The 26,013-nt window shown below is 36.1% G+C and overlaps 1 protein-coding gene across 1 annotated transcript; it reads right to left on the minus strand.

The window, feature by feature from the left end:
- Positions 1–1,000: 1,000 nt before the first annotated feature.
- On the minus strand, positions 1,001–25,990 carry LOC123684497 (TWiK family of potassium channels protein 9-like). Its single transcript, XM_045623783.1, has 7 exons — positions 25,133–25,990; positions 20,107–20,322; positions 13,718–13,979; positions 5,128–5,296; positions 4,852–5,033; positions 4,407–4,627; positions 1,001–1,315 (listed from the first exon to the last, which is right to left on the minus strand). The coding sequence occupies exons 2-7, from the start codon at positions 20,281–20,283 to the stop codon at positions 1,001–1,003; spliced, it is 1,326 nt and encodes a 441-aa protein (XP_045479739.1). The 5' UTR covers positions 20,284–20,322; positions 25,133–25,990.
- Between the last annotated feature and the right edge of the window lie 23 nt (positions 25,991–26,013).

Below are 26,013 nucleotides of genomic sequence, written 5' to 3' on the forward strand. Positions count from 1 at the left end.
TCCTTTTTCAATCAGACTGTTGGTACAAAGTCCACATCGTATAGTATGTGGAGTATAGTGAGCAAAAGGTGATTCCTTAGTCATACATCTCCTGATCAAAATTTATTGTACTAAGTTCAGTGTGATGTGGTAAAGTTGTGAAATTCCTTCATACTTTATATTCCATAAGTCATATGTGGATAAATGCTTTGATAATCATTTGAGTCCTAGCAAAAGTGAAGGATCATATAATTTAGACAAAAACTGAAGGGAATTTTGAGTTTTACGAATTAAGAAAATGCAAGATGAATTGTTTCATGTCAAGAAATTATGCATACTGTACTGTATTCCAATCTGAACATAAACCGTGTTTTTATCAATTAATTTTGAAAACATCCATAAAATTCAAAGATTCAAACCTAATTCCAGTTTTACTCTCCATGACTCAGTTTTCAAAGCAATTTATCTCTGCATTGAAAACAGAATGGTATTAAATCAAAACCTACGACTTGATTGTGCTAAATTGAAAAACATGAATAAATACGTACTTACCTATTGAATTTCCTAGTAAAATTATGAATTGATGTACAAGGTGTCTCAAAAAAATTGATATTATGTAAAAATGCGATTGAACAAAATATAAGCCGTTTGTCGAAAAACTGTGTAAATTTATTATGAAAATTCATACACCAATTTATTGTTCGAAAACATACAGTAATAAACATAGATACAGGGAGTATCGCAATTTTTACATGTCCCCATCAACATGGTTAGATTACGTTGTCCGATTGTGATATATTTTCGAATCCACAATTTTACTATATCATTATGAATTTATATTATATTGAATGAAATATATTTATTTGGAATCAAATTCGAATGGAGGTCGGGATCATCACAAACAGACACCTTCTCCTACGTTCTCAATAACCTTGAGCGCCCGGGTTTTGGTTTATCTAGTGTTGAATCTATTTTCCCAAACTTTCTTACCCATTTCCGAATGAGACGAATTGTTGGCGCCTCATTTGAGTGACGAGAACCTCTGATAGGTATTGATGAAGAAATGATAAAGCCATCTGTTTGTAAATGCGATAACTCTCGAAAAATTGATTAAAATGTTGAAATAAATGATAGGAAGAAGGGTTCGATAAAAATCTAAGTAAACTGAAGTTTCGTATATTATGAATTGTACAACAGGTGGAAAATTTTGGCTGTTGGAACTCTTAACGATCATATCCCTGATTGCAGCTTCCATCGCATCTTCCCAATCGGTAACCTTGACTTTCTTGTCTCTCTTCGTTGAACCAACAGATGTTAACTTCTTAGGTACTGATACCTGCAAAAAATGGAAGCAACCATTTAAAATTATGTCTGTCTTTGTCAATATTCAATATTTTCATATATTGTGTTTTCATCTGTTGTGGTTTTTTATCTCAAATTGACAAGCTGAGTGAAAAAATAGTATATAACATTACTAGCAAGGTAAGAGGGTTTTTACTGGCGAATAGAGGATATAATTGACGAGCCGCAGGCGAGTCAGTTACCTCCTTGAGCCAGTAAAACCCGTTACCTTGCGTGTATTGTTTTATATTTTATTTGTTTCTCATTTGTAAAAAGGTTAGATAAATTCCAAAAAAATCTCAATAATTTGTCTCAAATGTCGTAAGCTTTCATAGACATTTATTGAAAAATATGACGTTTAGTTGTCATTTGCAGATTTCAAAAGGTAATAGCGTTTCTGAAACGAAAAAATGAGCGTTTTGGGATTTTTGAATGTTGTCGATGTGACGAAATTCTCTCCTTAAACATGAATGATGTAGAAGATATGGGAAAATACGTTATTGTGACATTGCGGCAAACAAAAAATTTAACAACAAAAAGATTCACCATAACCGATGATGGCTGCAGCTTCCAGCCTTGCATGTTATACAGAAAATATGTAAATCTTCGGCCTCCTGGAACAGAAAGCCTAGGATTTTTTTGACATACCAACATGGAAAGTGCATTTCCCTTAATGCTGGCCAGCACACTATTGGTGGTATCCCAAAGCAAATAGCGAAATATTTAGGTTTAAAAGACCCAGAGTTATACACCGGCCACTTTTTTCGCAGAACTGGAGCCACTATGGTTGCGGATTCGGGTGGAGATATTTTAGCACTAAAGCGTGCAGGAGGGTGGAAGAGCACCGAAATTGCGATGAGTTATGGAGATGATACGGTCAACAAAAAAATCGAAATGTCTAGCAAATTATTTGGTAGTAAGGAGAGTACAAATGTTCTGCAGTCCTCGAGTTCAGCAGTTTCTGAGTCAACAGATGGTTCATCATCATCAGTATCAACTCTTTCATCATCAAAAATCTGTGTTACTGGAAATAACAATTGTACCATGATTTTCAACATATATGACGATGAAACAAAATTTTCTAATGTAAATAATACCACTAACTTGTAAAAATTTTGCAAGTTAACTGTCAGTTTTACAAGTTAGTGACTTGATAAAATGAACTTTCTTGATTAATATTGTGTTTTTGGAAACTGACGTTTACAAATGAGAAACAAATAAAAAGGTTTTCCGTATCCAAAGTAAAAAACAATGCAAATTTCTACCGATAGTTAATGATTCAACGTTAAATAGCTCATCTTATGAAGGAGAAATCTAAAATCATCATTGGAAATTCGATTGAAAATTTCAAAAATTTATATTTTGAAGCAAAATGATGCATCTATCTGCTGTACTAGATAAATCAAACTGCTAGACTTCAATCGATCTTTCGACATGAAACTATTCATTTTATAAACTGATCTCAAGTCAACTCTGACAAATACATCCGTTTCCTTATTGAAGCCTAAACATGAAACTCTTATCTGTAGGAAATGTCTCATTTATCTTCCAAGTTTTTAGATGCTCAGAGTAATTGATATATTTTCACTGAATTCTTGAGGGAGAAATAAGTTGAAAGATTAAACTTAGATAAATTTATGTCTACAAATTTTCCGCCCTCTATTAGTGGTATGGTCACCCTAATTAATGTATACTCCCTGGATTCTGAACAAGAAAATTAATGTAAATACCGAAATTAGATACAATACTAGTCAGAAATCCATTAAATTTTTTATGAGTAAACATTTCATCACAATGTCAGTATTTTTCGAATTTTGTGTCTAGAATGGTCTCAATCGATAAGTTTCGACTGACTCTTGACGAATATAGGTAGTGACTCCCTCTCCAGTCTCGGCTGAAAAGTTACTATACAAAATTGGAACCATGATAGTTAGAGAGATGATTCTTTTCAGAATGTGTGTTGATCATCTGAAGAAAAAGATTGAATGATATGAAATAACTGAGGTTTTTTAGAATTTTCTCTTAAAATTTTTCGTTTCAAAATAGTTATTTATAATACAAGTGCAGAAGGCATTGATATTCTTCCACGAGTTCAAAATTCAAAAACGAGCCACGAAGTGACGAGTTTTGGAATGAACGAGTGGTAGAATGAGCCTTCTGTATTATACATTATTTTCTCTAATTCATTGCATTTTCATTGAAATTAATGAAATATTTCCATAAATATAATTTAGTGATTTTTGCATTGAAAAATGTTGGTTGGCAGAACTGATTTCTTTAAGGCAAATTGATGAATTGACAGATAAAGCCGTGGCGGAAAGTTCGGAGTACCAACATAGAATAATAAAATATAACCATGAAAACTGTGCGTTTCTGATATATTCTCGCACGATTTTGTTCTACAAGATGTGGAAGAATGAACGGAATAACCACAGAATTAGAGAAAAATTTTTTCAACATTGTGCTAAATAACATTGTGTTGAAAGAAGGTACTCTAATTCAATTAATGTAAGAGCGCTCAAAAGTTCCCGATTTCAAGTCAGTATTTTCCTTGTTTTTGATGAAGAGTACGAGAGAATTTTCTGCTATAATAAAGTGATTATTAGACTGGAAAACAGCCACTTCGTGTTTTATGCTAATGCATCGTATATTTCAGTTCTGTTTTCCGTTCATAACCTCGGAATTCTCCATTTCCTGCTCCATTTTGGCTACTCATTATAACCTACTCGACAGAAAGCTTGGAGCTGCCTACAATGCTGGCTGAAGAAGGCGATTTGGACAACTTTTGAAATTAATGCGTTTTTAGAAACTTGTACAGTTGATGTTTAATGGAACTCCCAATCTGACGGGCAAAATAAGAGAATATTGAAAATAAAAAGAAAATTAGAAAAGAATCGAAATGAATCGAGAGCTTTTGTGCGTTTGTTCCTATCACTTCTCATGTAGATTTTAGCTTCAATCGAATTTATTCAGTCTTCTGAACAAAAATCTGATGGCCTTAATCTAAGAACGTCATGAAAACATAGAATGATGTGATACTTTCTACAAAATATCATTTATCATTTCTTTGTGAAAAAAATACTCACAGCAGTAATAACTTTCATGAAATCTTGTTGGAAAGAGAGGACATCCAAGCCTGTGGCATTGTCAGCTATTTTTCTGAACTGGTCAGCGAGCGGACCCTGTAGAGCTCTCAGCTGCTTCCAAGATTGGGCATATTGAGTTCTCACAAGCTCTATGATAGTTGAGGTAAGAGCCAGTCCGATAAGTATGTACAAAGTACAGAGAAGCATGTACGTGGGCTGTTCTGTAAATGAACAAAAGGACTGTTAGGGATAGATAAAATGTAATGTTTGTTAAAAATCTTACTACTTACATTTACCTCATTTTATATAGTTATAAACTCAGGTATATTAGAAAGAATAATTTCTTCGAAAATAAATCTGCAAAAATCTTTAAATTTGGTATGACTCTTGTTACTTAGGAGCTCTAACTACTAGTAATTATAAATATAGTATTTTTCTCCCTTACTTGGTACCAAATCTCCAAAACCAATAGTGGTCATCGTGATGAAGCAGAAGTAGAAGCCTTCGAAGAAAGTCCAATCTTCTTCCCACTCTACAAAAGCAGCAGCTCCAATTGCAAGATAGAGGAATAAAAAACAGACTGACAAAAATGCGTAAGAAGTGGTTCTTTGTACAAGGAACGCACACCTGAAAAAATCTTATCACATAAGACTGAATCAGCTAGGTTTTTCTTCAAAAAGAGCCGATTCCAAAATAAAATATCAATATTTTTTTATGTTACCTCAGTCCATATGGCAGTGGTGGAATATGTTTAACGAAACTTGAAGCAGCATGTGCAAAAAGTTTTCCCCAATCGGCAATAACAGTCAGAGTTAATGGAATTCCAACTAATGCGAAAACGATGCAAAAAATTCGACCCTCTGTTGTCTCTGGAGTTATATTTCCGTATCCTGGAAAAAAATATTAAGTGATTTCGAGAATAAATAAGAATTATGATGAAAAGTTATTGATTTATTTTGGTAATATTATATCGAATGTATTTTTCGCAAATACTAGTTTATGTTTTGATCTCCCAATTCAGAATCTTCCTAATAAATATTCCAAAAGTTCTTTTATTTACTTTTGAATGGGTATTTTGAAATATACAGAAGCTGAAGTACACCGGAGTATTGAAAGCTGTGTTTTTACCACCTCATATAGATCACAGTTCTTGAAAAATTACGTACGCATCCAAAGCTATGGAAGTGATCCAAATCATCATTTTCATATGCCTAACAGGCCAATTGAAAAGTCCCCGATCTACCATAGTTAAACACATTTTTTGGCAAGATCTGGCGAATACGGTAGATGCAGAAGCAATTCGAAGCCCACTTCATGCAATTTTGCCATTGTTTTCATTGATTTGTGATACGGCGCACCTTTTTTTTCTTCAAATGGGACCGTTTTTTGAAGATTTCACCCTTTAAAAGATCCAATAACGCTATATAATAATCGCTGTTGATGGTCTGGCCCTTTTGGAGGTGATCAATGAATATTATACCTTGCGCATCCCAGAATACTGATGCCATAACCTTACCAGCTGACAGTTGTGTTTTTCCTCGCTTTGGATTCGGTTCATCGTGTGAAGTCTACTCAGCTGACTGTCGATTGGACTCCGGAGCCAAATGATGGAGCCATGTTTCATACATTGTCACATATCGACTCAAAAATTCAGGTTTATTGCACTCAAAAAGCTTCAAACACTGCTCAGAATCATTATAAGACTCCAAGATTTTGCTTCAACTGTATTTTTTCCCTTCAAAAAGCAATATTTTATCAGCACACGAAATTCTTTTTTTTCAAATAACAAAAGTAGCTACACTCACAACGCAATATCTCACAAACTAATGATCGGACTGCTGTCAAATTTTGACACGTATTGTTTGAAGGTTGGTACTAACTAAAAATCATACGGATTTAATTCTAGCACCGCCATCTGTGCATCAGACCGGGGACTTTCCGATTGGCCTAATACTTCATAACCATTTAATATCACAATATCCTGCTCCAAGAAATTGAGGTACCACTTAAAAATATCAATTTTTAAGTTTCGGGGAATCCCAGACATTTCCCAAAAGATGATTGATGAAGAGTAGTTATAAATAACCTCTAACATTAAAAAAATCAAAAGTATTTAATTTTCATCAGGCTAATATCGCCTATTTTCATCCCTATTTCGAATTACCTATCTACAACGACGCAAGTTGGTCCAAGTTATCCCAAATTTCAATTAAAAGACGCCACAGATATTATAATATCCCTCCAAGTTGCACAGTTGATTCGTCTAGGCAATATGCTGGCTATCCCATAGGGTAGGTGTAATTATTTTCCATCCTAACATTATGAGGACAGGAATTACCTTGCATGAGGAGGAAATTTGAACTAATATACAGGGCGAGTCTTCAAGCTGTACATTGAATGTATGCATAGATTTATCTCATCAAATAAAATACTAGTGGTGGCTCTTTGATAAACTGATTTATGGCGTCAAATGCTGCACAAATCTCGGAATTGTATAGCCAAATACTTTTCAATTTACCATTTTTCGATATTTAGCTCAGGTAAAAAGATACAGGCTATCAAATTCTCTCAAGAAAATGTATTGGGTGAATTCGCCAATTTGATATACGAACAAAATTCACTTGTCTTCGGTTATTTTCTATTTCTTTCCTGGAGAATTTGGATACGTTATTCTACAGCGTTTCATCTCCCTTTATGGGGAAGATAAAGGATGTTTTCACCTAGGACGCATCGTAAAGTTTGTTGACATGTGATGGAAATATATTTTCATAGCGACAGTGTCAGGAAAGTTATATCATGGAGTAGAGGCAATATAAGTAAGGCCAACAATCTACGTGATGCACTTGAGCATTAATTTTCTAAGAACTAGGAAAGACCAATTATGCAATAATTTTTCGACAGAAAATGTTTCAGGTGAGATCGAAATTCGGCTAATCAGAGATCGTCAATTATGGCACCGCTCACCGATTCTTCGTAGAGATCACGGTTTTGAGGAAATTCGAACTCGAAATTTGGGAAAAAATTGAATTTCTCTCTAAAAATCGTTAAATCTCCTGAATTATTCGTCACAGACCCCTCAAATATAACGTTTTTCAAACTTCAAGTTCCGCTCTAAAACATAGTGAGATTTCAAGTGAGTAGCCCACGTCCAGAAGAAGTGGCAGCTTCGGGAAAATTATCAATTTTTTCTTTGAAAATTTCAGATTTTTGCCTATAATTTATGAAATAATGTACTGATCGCCTAACTACAAGCATTTTCGTAATCTACATAGTCGAATCAATCAATAAAATGATACAATATTCCCATGAAGGAACTTTCAACTTTTTTTCAGTTTTCTAAGGGTTAGGTATGGAAAATTTTACGAAAATTTTTGGACAAAAAATTTTTCAGATGAGATCGAAATTCGGCTAATCAGAGATCGTCAATTATGGTAACGCTCATCGATTCTTCGTAGAGCTCACGGTTTTGAGGAAATTTGAACTCGAAATTTGGGAAAAAATTGAATTTGCCTCCAAAAATCGTTACATCTCCTGAATTATTCTTCCCAGACCCCTCAAATAAAAACGTTTTTCAAACTTCAAGTTCCGCTCTAAAACATAGTGAGATTTCAAGTGCGTAGCCCACGTCCAGAAGAAGTGGCAGCTTCGGGAAAATTATCAATTTTTTCTTTGAAAATCTCAGATTTTGGCCTATAATTTATGAAATAATGTACTGATCGCCAAACTGCAAGCATTTTAGTAATCAACATAGTCGAATCAATCGATAAAATGATACAATATTCCCATGAAGGAACTTTTAATTTTTTTCAATTTTCTAAGGGTTAGGTTTCGGCAACCGTCCGGGAAGTGCTCACTTCCCGAACGCTTTTTCTCTGAGAAAGTAGCATTTCCCGGCCTAGTCCGGAAAGTACGTACTTCCCGGACTAGGCCGGAAAAGAATCATAGAATCCATAGCAACCGAGATAACGGCTGACAGTTCATATGAAATTAGTTGTCAAAAATTTGCATGTTTTTTGATCGTAATCGCAATAAAATATGGAAAACAGCAGCGATAGTGTTATTTTACATGATTGCCGAAAAAATATTGTACGCAACACGCCCGAAAATGGTTTTTTTGGACTCACAGAATTTTGTCTATTCGTCCAAAAAAAACCTATTTTCCGGACTTGTTACGTAAATTACTATTACGAAAATTTTTAGACAACAAATTTTTCAGGTGAGATCGAAATTCGGCTTATCAGAGATCGTCAATTCTAGCACCACTCACCGATTCTTCGTAGATCTTACGGTTTTGAGGAAATTTGAACTCGAAATTTGGGAAAAAATTGAATTTGCCTCTAAAAATCTTTATTTCTCCTGAATTATTCGTCACAGACCCCTCAAATAAAAACGTTTTTTAAACATCAAGTTATAATAATGTACGAATCGCCCTACTGCAAGCATTTTCGTAATCTACATAGTCGAATCGATCAATGAGAAGGTACAATATTTCCATGAAGGAACTTTTATTCTTTTTTCAGTATTTGATATGGAAAATTTCAGGAACAACTTGAATACAATGAAACTTGAACGAAATACTAACACATCAAAAGTATAGGACATAGAGCTCTAATTGATACAAGTCACATTTTTCAAAGCCACAGAGTCGTGAAGTACGGTCGTGTTCCATAGAGACATTGGACTTCTAGTATTCTCATTTATAATTCTACGGATCTCGTCAGTTATTCCTTCTTTTTCACACTAACAGAAGTTACGAGTGCGATATATAAGGCATCTCTTTGATGTAACAGAATCCTCACGTGTGCAATTCGTCTTCAAAAGCGAAAGTTGAAAGTTAATACACATATTTCATCCCTTCAATCGAATTGGATGGGTTTTCTCGACGGGCTTCGAAATAAATCGATAGAAGAAAATAAATGTGTTTTTCAGACCTTAGCGGCCTTTGGATGGGAAAACTGATGAATATGATTTATAGGGAAAATTCGAGGATTCCATTCAATATTCATGAAGCCTGGTTATCACCGAACAATAATTTCCAAGGGATTTCCATTATTTAGAGCTATTAATCTGTTAATTAGGCAAAATATACTCACTGACAAAGAAACTGCAATACCCAGAATGGGCTGTTTAAATTTTAAATTTTTTTTGGTAAAACATAGATAGTATAGCAATGAGTAAATGATTGAATTTGGTGAAAAAAATCGTGAAGGTTTTTTCATGTAAACAATTTTTGTTAATTGAATATGGTAATCGTTTTTTGCAAGTTTTTTAAATTTTACAACAAATCAGCTGTTCAAGGAGATCCAAAGTCGATGTTTATTTGTTGTTAAAATGCCTAGAGCACGTGTACGCCAGAATTCATCGCCAGCTAAGTGAATTTCAAAGGGATCGAATTATTGGTCTACGGGAGGCGGGGTTGTCATTTCGAGAAATCGCTAACCGTACGAACAGAAATCCAACTACTGTTATGAAATGTTGTCAAACGTGCTTTGATAATGTAGAAAATCGAAGAGATTAGGCAACAGACGTCGAAGGGGCATAAATGAATTTCAAGATCGACGTCTAAGACTTATGGCCATTAGAGACCGATTTGCGACAACTCGATCTTTGGCTGATGAGTGGTTAGGAGAACAAGACCATCCTGTAACTGTTCGAACGGTTTACCGCCGGATAAGATCTTTTGGACTGCAGCATTATCGAACTCATCTTGTGTTACCTCTGACGGTTGAGCATCGCCGGCACTGATTACAGTGGTGCAGAGAACGTCAACATTGGAATGTTGAATGATATCAGGTCGTCTTTTATGATGAATCCCGATTCTCCTTGAGTGCACATGATGGCCGAAGAAGGGTTAGACGACGTCGGGAAGAAAGACGTGAACCTCAGTTTGATGTTGAGTGTCATGTACACCGGACAGTAGGCGTTATGGTAAGGGATGCTATTGCACATGCAAGTAGGACACCTTTAGTCTTAGTTCGAGGTAACATGACAGCGCTGCGTTACCTTCAAGAAACAGTGGACCCAAATGTTCTCCCTTGCCTTAACCGGCTCGAGAATCCAATATTTCAGCAAGATAATGCCTCATGTTAACAGCGTTAGTTTAAACTTTTTCGAAGCGACCCATGTGAATCTTTGCCATGGCAGCCCAGATCCCCCGATCTTTCGCCCATAGAGTATGTTTGGGACATCATGGGTAGAAGGCTTGGAAATTTACCCCAACCCCCACGGACTTTGGCGGCTCTGAGACATGAAGTACAGGTAGCTTGGGATAGTATCCCTCAAGAATAAATAGACCATCTTATTGCATCAATGCCGAGACGTGTTGAGGAGTGCATAGATAATCGCGGTGGACATACACATTATTAACAAATTTATTGAAAAAAATTGTAAGCCCGTCGTTTTTTTCTCCAAATTTCAATAATTTACTCCTTGCTATACTATCTATATTTCGCCAAAAAAAAATCAAAATTTAAACAGCTCCTTTTGGGTGTTGCAGTTTATTTTTCAGTTAGTATATAAGAATAATGCAGAAAAATTGAGGAAAGCACATTGACATAAAACTCTATTGATCTGTGAAGGATTTTCCAATAGAAATTATTTAAATACGTTATAACGGCAACACTGTGTATTATTCTTTGACAGTTCTTATGTCATTTGTGTTCAGTAGGTGAAAATATACAAGCTTCAACAAAGTTTGGAAATTGTTGTTTCATCAAAATCAGTACTCATTTGTGAATATTGAGAGTAATTCAAGAAGGATTCAGTAAGTTATACAATTTAATTATGGAGATATACCACGCTTCAACAATATTAAGAAATTGTTTTATCGAAAGCAGTGCTCATTTTTTAATACTGAGAGATTTTGAGAAGAAAATGAACTACAAACTTAGTTGAGATTTTGTCTGTTGTATATGGATATTGAAGTTCATTATTAAAAAACGTTAATTTGGAAATCAACCCCTAACAACCCAGAATACTCAGATATTAGTGATTACTTCACTCATAATTCCAAAGATAATATTTTCTTATTAAGTTCCAGCCAAAATAAAAACATCTGGAAACTCATAATGGAACGCCCCCTAATATTATACAAAGAGAACATCTTCCAACATTTTCCTAACTGGGAGGAGAGTGTGCGTGAAAGAAAATAGAAAGTTTATAGCTACTTCCTCGACCTTGTCCAAACTCGACTGTTATAAATAACTGTCTCGTAAAATCCTTCGGTTTGACAAAGCCATCAGAAGTTTAATGTTCCAATAAAGCTTATTCTTACATCATAACTGGATCGTTTGCTTTGCAAGAAAAATGGTTATTGGATTTTCAAGTCTTGTTCGGTTATCGTACTACATTTTGGGTTGGATGTGACAGCCAACAAATGGTTTCCTTTATTCAATTTTCAATGTGTGGACTACAAAATGACTTTATGAAGTTACCCAGGAAATTAGTCTGGCGCCATAGAAGTTTTAAAGGGAAAAATCCAGACGTTTCAATGGAAATGTAACTAGGTCAGCAAATGGTGTAATTTAAAAGAACGCTCTTAGTTAAGTCGGGAGAATGAAAGTAAATATATCGTTTTAAGTTGAAGAATGAAGGGTACTAAGTAGAGGAAATGGAAGTTTTTAATTCTGTTGCAAATTGGCGGAAGCGCTTGTGGTAACAGGCCAATTGAAAAGTCCCCGGTCTACCATAGTAAAACACATTTTTTTGGCACAATTCGGTTTTATTATTCAACATAGTTGCCTTCTAGGACGATACAGCGATTATAGCGATCTTCCAACTTTTCGATACCATTTTTGTAGTACGATTTGTCTTTCGCTTCAAAATAGGCCTCAATTCCGGCGATTACTTCTTCATTGGCGCTGAATTTGTTTCCAGCGAGCATTATTTTGCGGTCTGAGAACACGAAAAAGTCGCTGGGGCCAGATCTGGCGAATACGGTGGATACAGAAGCAATTCGAAGCCCAATCCATACAATTTTGCCATTGTTTTCATAAATTTGTGACACGGCGCATTGTCTTGATGAAACAGCACCTTTTTTTACTACAAATGGGGCCGTTTTTTAACGATTTCATCCTTTAAACGATCCAATAACGCTATATAATAATAGCTGTTGATAGTCTGGGCATTTTGGAGGTAATCAATGAATATTATACCTTGCGTATCCCAGAATACTGATGCCATAACCTTGCAAGCTGACTGTTGTGTTTTTCCTCGCTTTGGATTCGGTTCATCGTGTGCAGTCCACTCTGCTGACTGTCGATTGGACTCCGGAGTGAAATGATGGAGCCATGTTTCATACATTGTCACATATCGACTCAAAAATTCAGGTTTATTGCACTTAAACAACTTCAAACACTGCTCAGAATCATTAACACGTTGTTGCTTTTGATCGATTGTGAGCTCGCTCGGCACCCATTTTGCACAGAGCTTTATCATGTACAAATATTCGTGAATGACATGATGTACACGTTCAGATGATATCTTCACAATGTCTGTTATCTCGATCAACTTCACTTTACGGTCATTCGCAATTATTTTCTGAACTTTTTTGATTTTTTCGTCGGTGACAGCCTCTTTTGGGCGTCCACTGCGTTCGCCGTCTTCGGTGCTCATTTCACCACGTCTAAACTTAGCATTCCAATCAATAATGGTTGATTTTCCTGGTGTAGACCCCGGAAACTATTCATCAAGTCAAGATTTTGCTTCAACTGTATTTTCTCCCTTCAGAAAGCAATATTTTTATCAGCACACGAAATTCTTTTTTTCCATCTTTTTTCAAATAACAAAAGTAGCTACACTCACAACGCAATATATCACAAACTAATGGACGGACTGCTGTCAAATTTTGACACGTATCGTTTGAAGGTTGGTATTTACTAAAAATCATATGGATTTAATACTAGCACCGCCATCTGTGCATCAGACCGGGTACTTTTCGAGTGGCCTAATAAGTTTGTTAATTCAAAAATTGGACTATGGGACACTGATGGAAAAAAATTGTATTAAAAATACAAAGATTCCGAAACGTATGCCTGTCTTTATGTTAATACATTCATTCAATTCATTAGGCTCTTACTCTTCTATGAATGGGATATGCAAATCAACATTCAGAATTGGAATAACAATTTTAGAGAATTCAAGTTTATATTTTGGCTAGTTTATAATATTTTGTCAGTTAGGGATTGGACTTCTACACCAGAAAGTATATATCAAAAATATTTATCAAATACTGAAGGTTTTGACGGGATAATTTTGATATTTATAAAGAAAATAAGCCTAAATATCGTTTTCATATAAGCCATAAAACATACCTATCGTAGTGAGCACAGTGGACGAGAAAAATACCGCTCTCAAGATGGTCCATTTGGCGATTTGCTCTTCCGGTCGAATCGACACTCCAGCCTCGAAGGCCCTCCTCAAGATCTCCTCGTAATTCTGAAGTTCCCGTTCGAATGTCGTGAAATTCTCCTTATCGAGGATGCTCTGTATCAACAAACGCCTACTCGTAGACAAAGTAACGTTGTAGACGTTTATTTTCTCTAATTCCGCTGGATATTCCAGCCTGCGAAAGACCTGAAACGTAAATACTTATAACAGAAATTTTCGTTATGTAGAAATGCATCGAATAAACAAAGTTAGAGTGTTGTGGGAGACCCTCAACGTTTTATTTCTAGATCCAAAGTAAATAGTTCGTGGAGAGGATCTAATTATTATAATGGATTTATGGTTTCTGCTGTTGACTATTAACTATTTCCCAGTTTTTGAAGTGGAAATTTCAATAGAACTTTAGGCGATTTTTAGATTGGTCAAATCGTCAGAGTAATAAACATATATGTAGATAGAGGGGGTATGAGCAATTATTTGGTGTCTTCAGCATCGTTATGCGAACAAAGTCAGATTATTATACAGGGTGATTCTGCATTCAAAAAAATAATTACAGTTTGCTATACAGGATTAGAACTATTTAGAGGGCAACTACAGGGATATCGAAAACCGTAAGAAAGACAGGGTGGCTTAAATTACAAAAAAGTTGCGTTATTCAGGGATGAATTAGTTGATGTGAACAGATCCGAAATATCTCTATTGGTTCCCGAGATATCTCGAAAAACTGAACATAGAGATTTTCTTTTTTTTTTCTGTATAACTCATTGGTTTTTGGTGATAACTTCACGAAATTTTGTTTATAGCCATTATCCAATATAGAGATACTAATGGTGTATTCAGATTTTTTCTGTTTTCCATTGTTTCAGAGACGCGATAGTCTAGTGATGATTTCACATAACAACTCTTCTAATTTGCGTACCTAGACTCGATATGTTTTTGGAGTGTGATACATTGTTGAATTCGTAATTTCTTCCTTATCACTTCATGAGGAGAACCAATATGGCGTCCATAAGAAAAAAAATTGACTATCGCGTTTCTGAAACAATGGAAAACAGAAAAATCTGACGACACCATTAGAATCTCTATATTGGATAAAGACTACAAACCGAATTTCGTTATCTCCAGAAACAAATGAGTTATATAGAAAAAAAGAAAATCATGATTTTCAGTTTTTCAAAATATCTCGAGAACAATTGGAGATATTTTGGATCTGTTAATACCAACACACTGATCCCTAAATAACGCAACTTTTTTGTAATTTAAGCCACCCTGTATTTCTAACGGTTTTCGATATCCCTGTAGTGCCCCTCTGAATAGTTCTAACCCTGTGTAACTTTTACTAGCAATTGCTTCGTGTTGGAGTTTTTTTTAAAGAACTGACTCTAGGGTTGTTATAAGAAGTTCCATTTTAATATTAAAAAACGAGTATATTTTATGAGGAATCAACGATGTAAATATTTATATAAATCTTTTTGAAATCAGAAAAAATTGAGCTTTTAAAAATGCCACAGAAATCTAGTGTTTCTATTTGAAAAAACATAACTTTGGGCCATAGCTTCGTGATTAAAAACCCTGTTGAAAAGACTAGCACGCCACTGGATTCTACGTAAAAAAGTTCATGTATAATATTTCAATTTCAGAGCTATATGATCAGTATTAGCGGAGATATAAATTTTTTTCGACATCGCCATTTTTTCAATTTTCGCTTATAACTCGAAAACAAAAGAAGGAGGCCATAAATGAATACTAGTCTTGTGAGTTTCCTGTTTCTCAGAAAAAGAGAACGAGAATAGGGTATCAGATTTTGTCTATCTCCTCTGGTTTAAAAGTTGTATTGCTAAAACATCGAAATTTGCCCACCCTGTACATATATGTATATCAGACAAGGTGATAAACAGATATTGATTTTTCCCAATTTCATTTAGTTGGCAATGTGTCAACATTGGCGAATGCTCAACCTCCCTAACATTCCTCAAGTTAGTAGAGCGTGAAATAGTCAACTTTTGTCTCTAAAGTTATCGATCACTAATAATTCTATTGGGTTCAATATTCGATTCCGCGTGAAGTTTATATTATATCGTAGCTTATTTCGAATATAATTGAAACTGTGGAAAGTAAAATCAAGTTCTAAACAGAGTAAACGATTGTTTTTTAAGACCAAGGCAATCTTGTTCCCTTATTTTTGTAATACGTTTTTGCCAAAAGAGTCAAGATGCATTATATTATGTGAAGTTTTGGGTAACTGGATGTTGTTAAGTTTTTTTGGAGGACAGTGTCCCTTAGGAGGTGAGAAATTAACTTGAACTGATTTTGTCACATTAATTTCAAATCTTCACTTGCCAGACCATTCTTAAATTCAAGAATATGGTTCTGAAGCATTTGTGATGCTATGACTGGCTCTTCATGGCTTGATAGTACAGTGGTGTCATCAGCGAATATACCAGTCGTTGTGTTTTTGTGCATTGGTAGATCGACTGCGTATAACAACAGAGGGCCTAAGACGCTTCCTTGAGGGACCCCAGATACAATAGGAAGATAGTCTGTCGTCTTGTCGTTCACCGTAGATCGGTAAAGGATAAAGTAAAGTTTAATTCCCTTCATACAACTGAAAAAATTTACAATATGTATATTCAAAATACCTTTATCCAACCGCAACTCTGTCAAAGTCAGTAAAATCAATTCACCTTGCTCATGCGACACTATTAATTCCTATGACACTAATGATATTCAGAAAGTTTTATCTTAAAAGGGCTCTTTATTATGCTAACCTCAAGAATGCGAATAGCGTTTTTTATTGGTTTTTTTTATCGTATTACCTAATTCCTACGCTTTCTCTCGTATTGCTCGTTAAAATTAGATCCCATTTGAGGAAGGTATATTAGCGTTTTCCTGTGTTTGGAACTTTTCCAAGTTGAAATCGATTATTCCAACTTTTTTGTCATAGTGTAGGCCAACGCGAGTTTACATATTGGAACCCATGATGGTAATTTCGTAAATCGATAGGTGAAATCGAATTGGCTTCTTCGATTTTGGGTTTTATCTTGGGGACACTAGACTCAAATCCTGATTTATTAGGGACAGGGGCGTAGCGACCAGGAAGAGATTGGAGCAGATGAAAAGAGGATAATGACTTGAACAATCAAAGTTGAATACTATACTTCGGTCTCTTCTAAAACCATGATTTGGCAGTATTATTGTGCAGATGGACACCAAATGATATTTGTTGCGTTTTATTTGAATTGACATTTATATTGCTACGAACAGTCAGGCCAAGCTGAGGTCCCTGGAATCATATAGCCAAGGGACTGTCGTAATACCATGAAGCAACTGCCTAGAGATAATAAAGACTCTACTATGGGTACTGGGGCACTTTGGTATTGAAGAAAATTAAAGAGCCGATGATTCTGAGAAAAGAGCTTCAAGGTTAACACCTGTTGGCCCTGAGCCTTTCTGTGGGCATAGAAAAGACCAATATGGAACAATGGAAGTTGGACAATAGGGAAACACTCCTGGTCTTGCTTAGGCAAAAAAATTGTGGTGATTTCATCGACCTATTCCAGAAAGCTCTTGAAACTGCCACAAGCTGAGGTTAGGCTAATGGTGAGACTGCTGACTGTTGGAAATGAGAAAGTCAGCAGATGGAAACATCTAAACACATGGTGTGCAAATGTCCAGGGTTGACTGGCATAAGAACCATTCATATGGGAAAGTCAGTCCTGGATACTCACGATGTAACAGTCAAAGCTCCTAAGATGGCCTCCTTGGGTTTGTATGAATGGATAGAGTTGAGAACAAAAGATCCATGTGGTCGCAGTTCCCGGAAGGCTGATCGAGCCGCAACAACCCAGATTCTTCTTCATCTTCATATTTTAGGCCTTAGTCCTGTTTCTTATCGATCTCTTAGTTCAGTAGGCGTATTTGTGATGTAAATTCGACTGCCAGCTATTTCATCATCTTTTGATGGAACGTCCTGGTGGTCTTCTGCCCATTAGTTTCTCAGCTTCAAACAATAATAATAAAGGGTGTTTTTTTTTCGAGGTATATAACTTTAAGTTGGCATTACTGTTCAATATGGCGACCGATTTAACTGTCAAGTCATTTATTCTCAGTTTGGTTTGGCAATTCATCATGAATAGACTCACTCTTGAACAACGCTTGCAAATAGTGCAATTTTATTTCGAAAATAATGGTTCTGTGCGGAATACGTATCGCAAACTACGTCCATTTTATCGTCGACAAAATCGTCCATCAGAGCAGTTAATTCGATTAACCATGGAACGTTTTCGCACCACGTTTACTCTTATTGATAACTCGCATCCCCAGAGACGCCGTTCGGTGCGTACAGAAGAAGCTATTGCTGCTGTAGAGCGTAGCATTGAGGAAGACCCGAATGAGTCTATCCGCCATCGAGCACAGGAATTAGATCTGTGTCCATCCACTTTATGGAAGATTTTGCGGAAAGATCTTGGTTTGCGTGCTTACAAAATCCAACTCGTGCAAGAATTGAAGCCAAACGATCATCAAGTAAGGCGTAGATTCGTCGAATGGGCCCAAAATGAGATTGGCGTTGTTCCCGATTTTCATAAGCGAATTTTGTTTAGCGATGAAGTGCACTTCTGGTTGAATGGTTACGTCAACAAACAAAACTGCCGCATTTGGAGTGAAGCTAATCCTCAAGTGTAACACCGTTACATCCAGAAAAACTGACTTTTTGGTGCGCTTTATGGGCTCGTGGAATCATTGGTCCGTACTTCTTCAAAAACGATGATTGCCAGAACGTTACAGTCAATGGTGATCGGTATACAGCCATGATTACTAACTTTTTCATTCCTGAATTGAACAACCATGATGTCCAGGAGCTGTGGTTCCAACAAGACGGCGCAACATGTCACACAGCTCGTGCCACAATCGATTTATTGAAAGACACGTTTGGTGACCGCCTAATTTCACGTTTTGGACCTGTGAATTGGCCTCCAAGATCTTGTGATTTAACACGGCTAGACTACTTTCTGTGAGGCTATGTAAAGTCATTGGTCTATGCGGATAAGCCACAAACCCTTGACCATTTGGAAGACAATATTCGCCGTGTTATTGCCGATATAGGGCCACAAATGTTGGAAAAAGTCATCGAAAATTGGACGTCCAGATTGGACTACATCCGAGCCAGCCGTGGCGATCATATGCCAGAAATCATATTTAAAATGTAATGCCACAAGATTATCTGATAAATAAAATTTATGTCAATCGAATAATCCATCATTGTTTTATTACAATTTGAAGTTCTATAGCTCTAAAAAAAACACCCTTTAGAAAGATGCTGAAGAAATCTACAGCCAGGGAATAAGTTGACACAGAAGATTTTTTTGATTTCTGCTTGATATAAGTTAGTTTAGTATTCAAATTATGCTAATAGTGTTGAAAACGACATTGAGCAATTCATGAGGGAGCTTTAAAGGAGACGCCAAAATTCATTCAGCTCCAGGGCGCTTCAAATCTCGATCCGCCACTGGTAGGGGGATAAGACGTGATGCTGCATGTCGTCTATCTTCAGCCCGTTTAAGTTTTCCTGTGTGTTTTTGCAGATCACGTTTCTGATCATCGTTAGGATCGGAAAATTGGGGAACAAGTTAGGTGATTTATTTGCCTCACCGTTTCCTATGAGCTGATAAGCTGAAAAATTCCGATTGAATATCGAGTTGTCTGCGAAATATTTAAAAAAACACTGAAATTGATTCTTACCAATCCAATTTCAATGACTCTAATTGAAATGATTATAAGTTGGAAAAGAAAACAGAATATCCAATTGGATCATTCTTGAATTGCTCTGCAATATTTGGGTTGAGCCCACTTCGAAATTATTTTTATCTTGCTTGTAATAAAACGCTCAACTTTCAGTTAGATTCATTTGTAATAAGTGGATGTAAATTTGCTAAGAGATAAATCACTCTTCACTCGTGCAGTAAACCATATTTTCTACTCAAATCGATAAACACGTTTGAGATGTGGTAATTTTTATTGGGGCCTGATTTATTTCTGCTGGGTTTGATCAGTGTTTGAAACGAAGATCCATTGATCTTATCTACCTACATATTCAGGTGAATGAGATCATCTTATCGTAAAATTCAGTTGGATAGTCACGTGTTTTCCGAAATAAACAAACTTTTTAATCAATTTCTCTAAATTCTGAATGATTTGATTTTTTTTTTTCTATCCCGAATATCTAGGTCTTTGTGATACCTCTCAGAAGTAATTTTGATGATTTCAAAAGAATTTCCTTTTTACATTTTCCTATTTATCTTTTATTGATATTACTTACCATACCTCCTGCAACAGTGTAGACAGTTAATATGACCAGAAGGCCTATGTGTTGGCAGGCAGATTTTAGGTGTAAATTTTTCCAAAAATTTTTCAGTCTTGTTTTCCAATCAGGTGGTGTTGTTACTATGACTGAAGAGTCTGCACCAAGGTGCTGATGAATTTGATGGTAACTCATTGCTTCTATTCTTCATTTACAAAATGATAAGATTGAAATCTGCAACGAAAACAATTATATCATTGATTCAAATGCCTTCAACAAATCATTATAAAACAGCAGGTAACAAAGAAGCGTCAACTTATTTTGGAACGATCTTCTAGAAATTCGTCGACTGAGTAATAAAACTTCAAGACAATGATAACCGTTAGATGCTTTTTAAAGTTTTTTCAACACCCAGAAGGAGCTGTTTAACTTTAGAATTTTTTTTGGTAAAACATAGGTAGTATAGGAAGGAGTAAATGATTGAAATTTTGAGAAAAAACGAAGGGTTTACAGTTTTTTTAATAGATTTGTTAATAATGTGTTTGTCCACTGCGATTATCTATACACTCCCCAACACGTCTCAGCATTGATGTTATAAGATGGTCTATTTCTTTTTGAGGGATACTGTCCCAAGCTACCTGTACTTCATGTCTCAGAGCCGCCAAAGTCCGTGGGGGCTGGGGTATATTTCCAAGCCTTCTACCCATGATGCCCCAAACATGCTCTATGGGCGAAAGATTGGGGGACCTGGGCGGCCATGCCAAAAGATTCACATGGGTCGCTTCGAAAAAGTTTAAACTAACTCTGGCAACATGAGGTCGGGCATTATCTTGCCGAAATATTGGATTCAAGAGCCGGTTAAGGTAAGGGAGAACATATGGCTCCACCATTTTTTGGAGGTAACGCAGCGCTGTCATGTAACCGCGAATAAAGATCTACTTGCATGTGCAATAGCACCCTATGACGCTCAACATCAAACTGGGGTTCACGTCTTTCTCCCCGAAGTCGTCTAACCATTTTTTGGCCATCATGTGCATGAATCGGGATTCATCAGAAAAGACGACCTGATGTCATTCAAAATTCCAATGTTGACGTTTTTTGCACCACTGTAATCGTTGCCGGCGATGCTCAACCGTCAGAGGTAACACAAGATGGGTTCGATAATGCTGCAGTCCAAAAGACCTTATCCGGCGGTAAACCGTTCGGACAGTTACAGGATGGCCTTGTTCTCCTAACCACTCATCAGCCAATGATCGAGTTGTCGCAAATCGGTCTCTAATAGCCATAAGTTTTAGACGTCGATCTTGAACTTCAATTGTGCCCCTTCGACGTCCGGTGCCTACTCTTCTTCGATTTTGGGCATTATCAAACCACGCTTGACAACATCTCATAACAGTAGTTGGATTTCTGTTCGTACGGTTAGCGATTTCTTGAAATGACAACCCCGCTTCCCGTAGACCAATAATTCGACCTCTATCAAATTCACTTAGCTGGCGATAAATTCCGCGTACACGTGCTCTAGGCATTTTAACAACAACTAAACATCGACTTTGGATCTCCTCGAAAAGCTGGGTTGTTGTAAAATTTAAAAAACTTGCAAGAAACGACTACAATTTTTGGGTAACAAAAATTGTTCACATAAAAAATCTTCACGATTTTTTTCTCCAAATTCATTCATTTACTCCTTGCTAAACTATCTGTGTTACAAAAAAAAAATTAAAATTTGAACAGCTCCTTCTGGGTATTGCAGTTTCTCAGTCAGTTAGTATATAAATTCACATTTAGCCTTTATTCACAATATGTCCTTTAATGCGAACTTAAATTGCATTAGTTTCAGAAATACTGCCATCCTTGTTTATGTATGTGTTTTATAAATTAGCCTGGTTTCGAGTTTGTGTAAGATTTTCTTGACTTCGCAAACTTCGAATCTGCAATGCAATCGATATTCAGGCAGTTTGTTGAACATTAACACGTAAATCTGGGGCGGCTTGCATTTTTTATGTTCGCTCAGATAGGAATCAAGGATTTGATCAACTATAGCAAGCGTGGTGGTGTTGAATGAATAATTTGAGGGAGCAGACGTAGAAATACTCTTGAGGTTGTGTAGTTGAGGAACTATTTGTTCGAGTAAGATTCCCATGGTTCGAACAACACCAGTAGATCAGTTGTGTCTATTGCATATAGAAACTGTTTCTATCTTGCATACAGAAACATAAAGATTGCTTGAATTGAACTGACTTCGAATTTTTTAATTTGAATTTAATTGAATTCATTTTGTTAAATGAAGAAAACATAAAAAATTGTTCGTTATCTGAACAGTAACTACAGTCTTCGAAAACTGAAAGATCAGCATCAGATTCGATTCAGAGATCAAGTATGAAAGTCCTTGCTATTCATTCGATTTTAACGAGGAAAGTTATCAACTCAATCTTGTAAAGAATTCAATGGATCGGCCAAAATCAGATTAATATCCTTTCATGAATGTTTTGAACTGAAAATCCTTCTTATTAATCTCGAATATCAAAGGGTTCTCAACTTACAGATAACATTTCACTCGATGTATTATTGAGTATGCTTAAAACCCAGCTAATTTCAATGTCTATCGATTCTCCTACCTACTACAACTATTATCCAAAGATTGATTCTTTGGCAAATGGCCAACGTTGAAATGGCTGTTTCAATTTTTTCAAATAATCCATAGCTACCTTAAAAACAAGATTCTTCAATTTAATATCTGCATGCAGAAAGATTAGCTAGACAATTTAAAGAAAGCTATGTGAAAAATTTCGGACGATGCAAAATTAACGAAAAGATTGGTGAAGAAATACCTGTCCATTTCCAATATTTCTGTGATTAACACAGATCAGACCTATATTAGGTCAATTGAAAAATCCCCGGTCTGATGCACAGATGGCGGTGCCATAGTATTAAATCCATATGATTTTTAGTATGAACCAAACTTCAAACGAAACATGTCAAAATTTGATAGCAGTCCGACCATTAGTTTGTGAGGTATTGCGTTGTTAGTGTAGCTACTTTTGTTATTTGAAAAATTATAGAAAAAAAATTTCGTGTGCTGATAAAATATTGCTTTTTGTAGGGAAAAAATACAGTTGAAGCAAAATATTGGCTTGATGAAGAGTTTCCGGGGTCTGCACCAGGAAAATCAACCATCATTGATTGGTATGATAAGTTTAAACAAGGTGAAGTGAGCACCGAAGACGGCTAACGCAGTGGACGCCCAAAAGAGGCTGTCACCGACGAAAAAATCAAAAAAGTTCAGAAAATAATTATGAATGACCGTAAAGGGAAGTTGATCGAGATAGCAGACATTGTGAAGATATCACTGAACGTGTACATCATATCATTCAAGAATATTTGTACATGAGAAAGCTGTGTGCAAAATGGGCACCGCGCAAGCTCACAATTGATCAAAAGCAACAACGTGTTAATGATTCTGAGCAGTGTATGAAGCAGTTTAAGTGCAAACCTAAATTTTTGCGTCGATATGTGACAATGGATGAAACATGGCTCCATCATTTTTCTCCGTAGTCCAATCGACAGTCAGCTGAGTGGACTGCACACGCTGAACCGAATCCAAAGCGAGGAAAACACAACTGTCTGCTGACAAGGTTATGGCATCAGTATTCTGGGATTCGCAAGGTATAATATTCATTGATTACCTCCAAAAGGATCAGACCATCAATAGCGATTATTATATAGCGTTATTGGATCGTTTGAAGGATGAAATCGTTAAAAAACGGCCCCATTTGAAAAAAAGGTGCTGTTTCATCAAGACAATGCGCCGTGTCACAAATCAATGAAAACAATGGCAAAATTGCATGAGTTGGGCTTCGAATTGCTTCTGCATCCACCGTATTTGCCAGATCTAGCCCCCAGCAACTTTTTCCTGTTCTCAGACCTCAAAAGCATGCTCGCTGGAAAGAATTTTAGCGCCAATGAAGAAGTAATCGCCGAAACTGAGGCCTATTTTGAAGCGAAAAACAAATCGTTCTACAAAAACGGTATCGAAAAGTTGGAAGATCGCTATAATCGTTGTTTCGCCCTCGAAGGCAACTATGTTGAATAAAAAAATCGAATTTTGCAAAAAAAATGTGTTTTACTATGGTAGACGGGACTTTTCAATTGGCCTGTTATTTAAAATTAAAAAAAAATTCTAGCAGTGAATAAAAAAATGTTTCATACCATAAAAATTTCCTTCCATCATGAATCCAAAGCACTTGGAAGAGGAGACAAGAGGAAACAAAATTCTTCAAAAAAGCTCGTTAATTCGTAGAAAATTGATCGATAAAACGCATATCAACGAAGACAACATATGTATTCTTTTCCAAAGTTCAACAGTACAGGGAATTGTTGACGCAACATTTGGGAATAAGAATTTCTGCCCGACAAAATATATCGGAGGTCGATCGCAAACGCGGATGCTGAAAAGTCTGGACCTTGGGACGACCAAACCGACGCCGCGACGGCGATTGACTGCGGTAAACTAGGGACACTAGGGTTTTTGGTATCAATTCGAACAGGCGCTTGCTATTCAAGAATCCGTGTAAGAAGGCCGTTTAAAACGCGATTTGTATATGTTTGGGATCTTATTCTCTACGATTACTGTTGAACTGGAATCGTAATATGGATTTGGCAGATATTTCATTTTTTTGCACTCGTTACGATCCATGATTTTGACACGATATCTGTCATTTTCTAATTTTGTGTCGAACCATAGACAAACTAAAAGTTTAGTTAGTCTATGTGTCGAACCTCAGAGTAATAAACATAGATCTCAGAGTAATAAACATAGATAGAGGGAGCATATGTCATTTTCAGTAAGCAAATTTTGTCCCCAACATGAACTATAAAATTTGACAAGGAGCGCGCGGAAATAATAACATATCACTGATATATTTCACTCAATTACATAGACAGATACTGCTCCACAAAAGTTGAGGAAGTTCAGGGCTTTTGAGACTGTTCCAAAAGTTTTCAGCAATTTTTCAAATAATAATAATAATAATAAATGTTTACTCACTTATCTGTTTTATTTTTCTGCCCATTCCTTTATGAGTTTCACAGTTGCAGTTGAAAATTTATTTCGAGTATTTATAATACAAAATCAGTTCATTCAAAAAATTTAAAAATAATGTTCAGTAAAGCGTATAGCCTTCTCGAACATCAACCATAGCTTGACATTGCGTTTGCATACTTTCGATCAGATTGTTGAAGCAGTCTTGATCAATTTCTCTCTAGAGTTGTGGTAATAGTCGTCTGAGTTCTTGATACGTATGAGGAAGAGATTGATGAGAATCTAAAGCTCTTTGTAGCTGATCCCAATCGTGGATTTCCACAGCTTCATTGACAATTCTCGCACGATGGGGTGACGCATTATCGTCCAAAAACATGAAAATTGGCCTATAATAGCAGCATGAAACAATGGAATAATGTTGTAATTAGCTTGGTCTATGTAATAATGTAAATTTGCACATCCATGGTAGCATCAAGCACCAACAATTGGGTACGTGATTTCTGGGCATCAAAGGATTTGGTGGACAAGAATCGGCAACTTTTAAAATTTATGAACACCCTTAACTTTTATGGAGCAGTACCTATATCCCTCTCAATTCTATATTCCCTTAGAATATAGATATTAATGTTCTAAGTATATTCCATTCGACGTGAAAGTTAGGTTGACAATAAGCGCGCAATAGTTGCCAAACCTTGGATTCCAGCAGTCATACAGAAAATAATAAATATTCTCCTTACTATGATTCTGATGACGCAATCAACACGAATAGCAATAAGCTAGAAAGCGCAACCTACGGAAGAAAGAGAGAAACCAGCCAACACTAGAATTAAATTGAAGAAAATCTAAACAATGGACACCCATGTATTTTCAAACATCTTAATTAACAG

Source organism: Harmonia axyridis, chromosome 7, assembly GCF_914767665.1.
Source record: "Harmonia axyridis chromosome 7, icHarAxyr1.1, whole genome shotgun sequence".
Taxonomy (NCBI): Eukaryota; Metazoa; Arthropoda; class Insecta; order Coleoptera; family Coccinellidae; genus Harmonia; species Harmonia axyridis.

What these genes read in the sequence shown, in the direction of transcription:
- LOC123684497 (XM_045623783.1), bottom strand. Translation starts at nt 20,283, where the DNA reads ATGAGTTACCATCAAATTCATCAGCACCTTGGTGCAGACTCTTCAGTC. An exon ending in CACTGTGCTCACTACGATAG is followed by an intron (nt 5,297 to 13,717) that starts GTATGTTTTATG and finishes ATTTTTTTCCAG; the next exon opens with GATACGGAAATATAACTCCA. An exon ending in CCACTGCCATATGGACTGAG is followed by an intron (nt 5,034 to 5,127) that starts GTAACATAAAAA and finishes AGATTTTTTCAG; the next exon opens with GTGTGCGTTCCTTGTACAAA.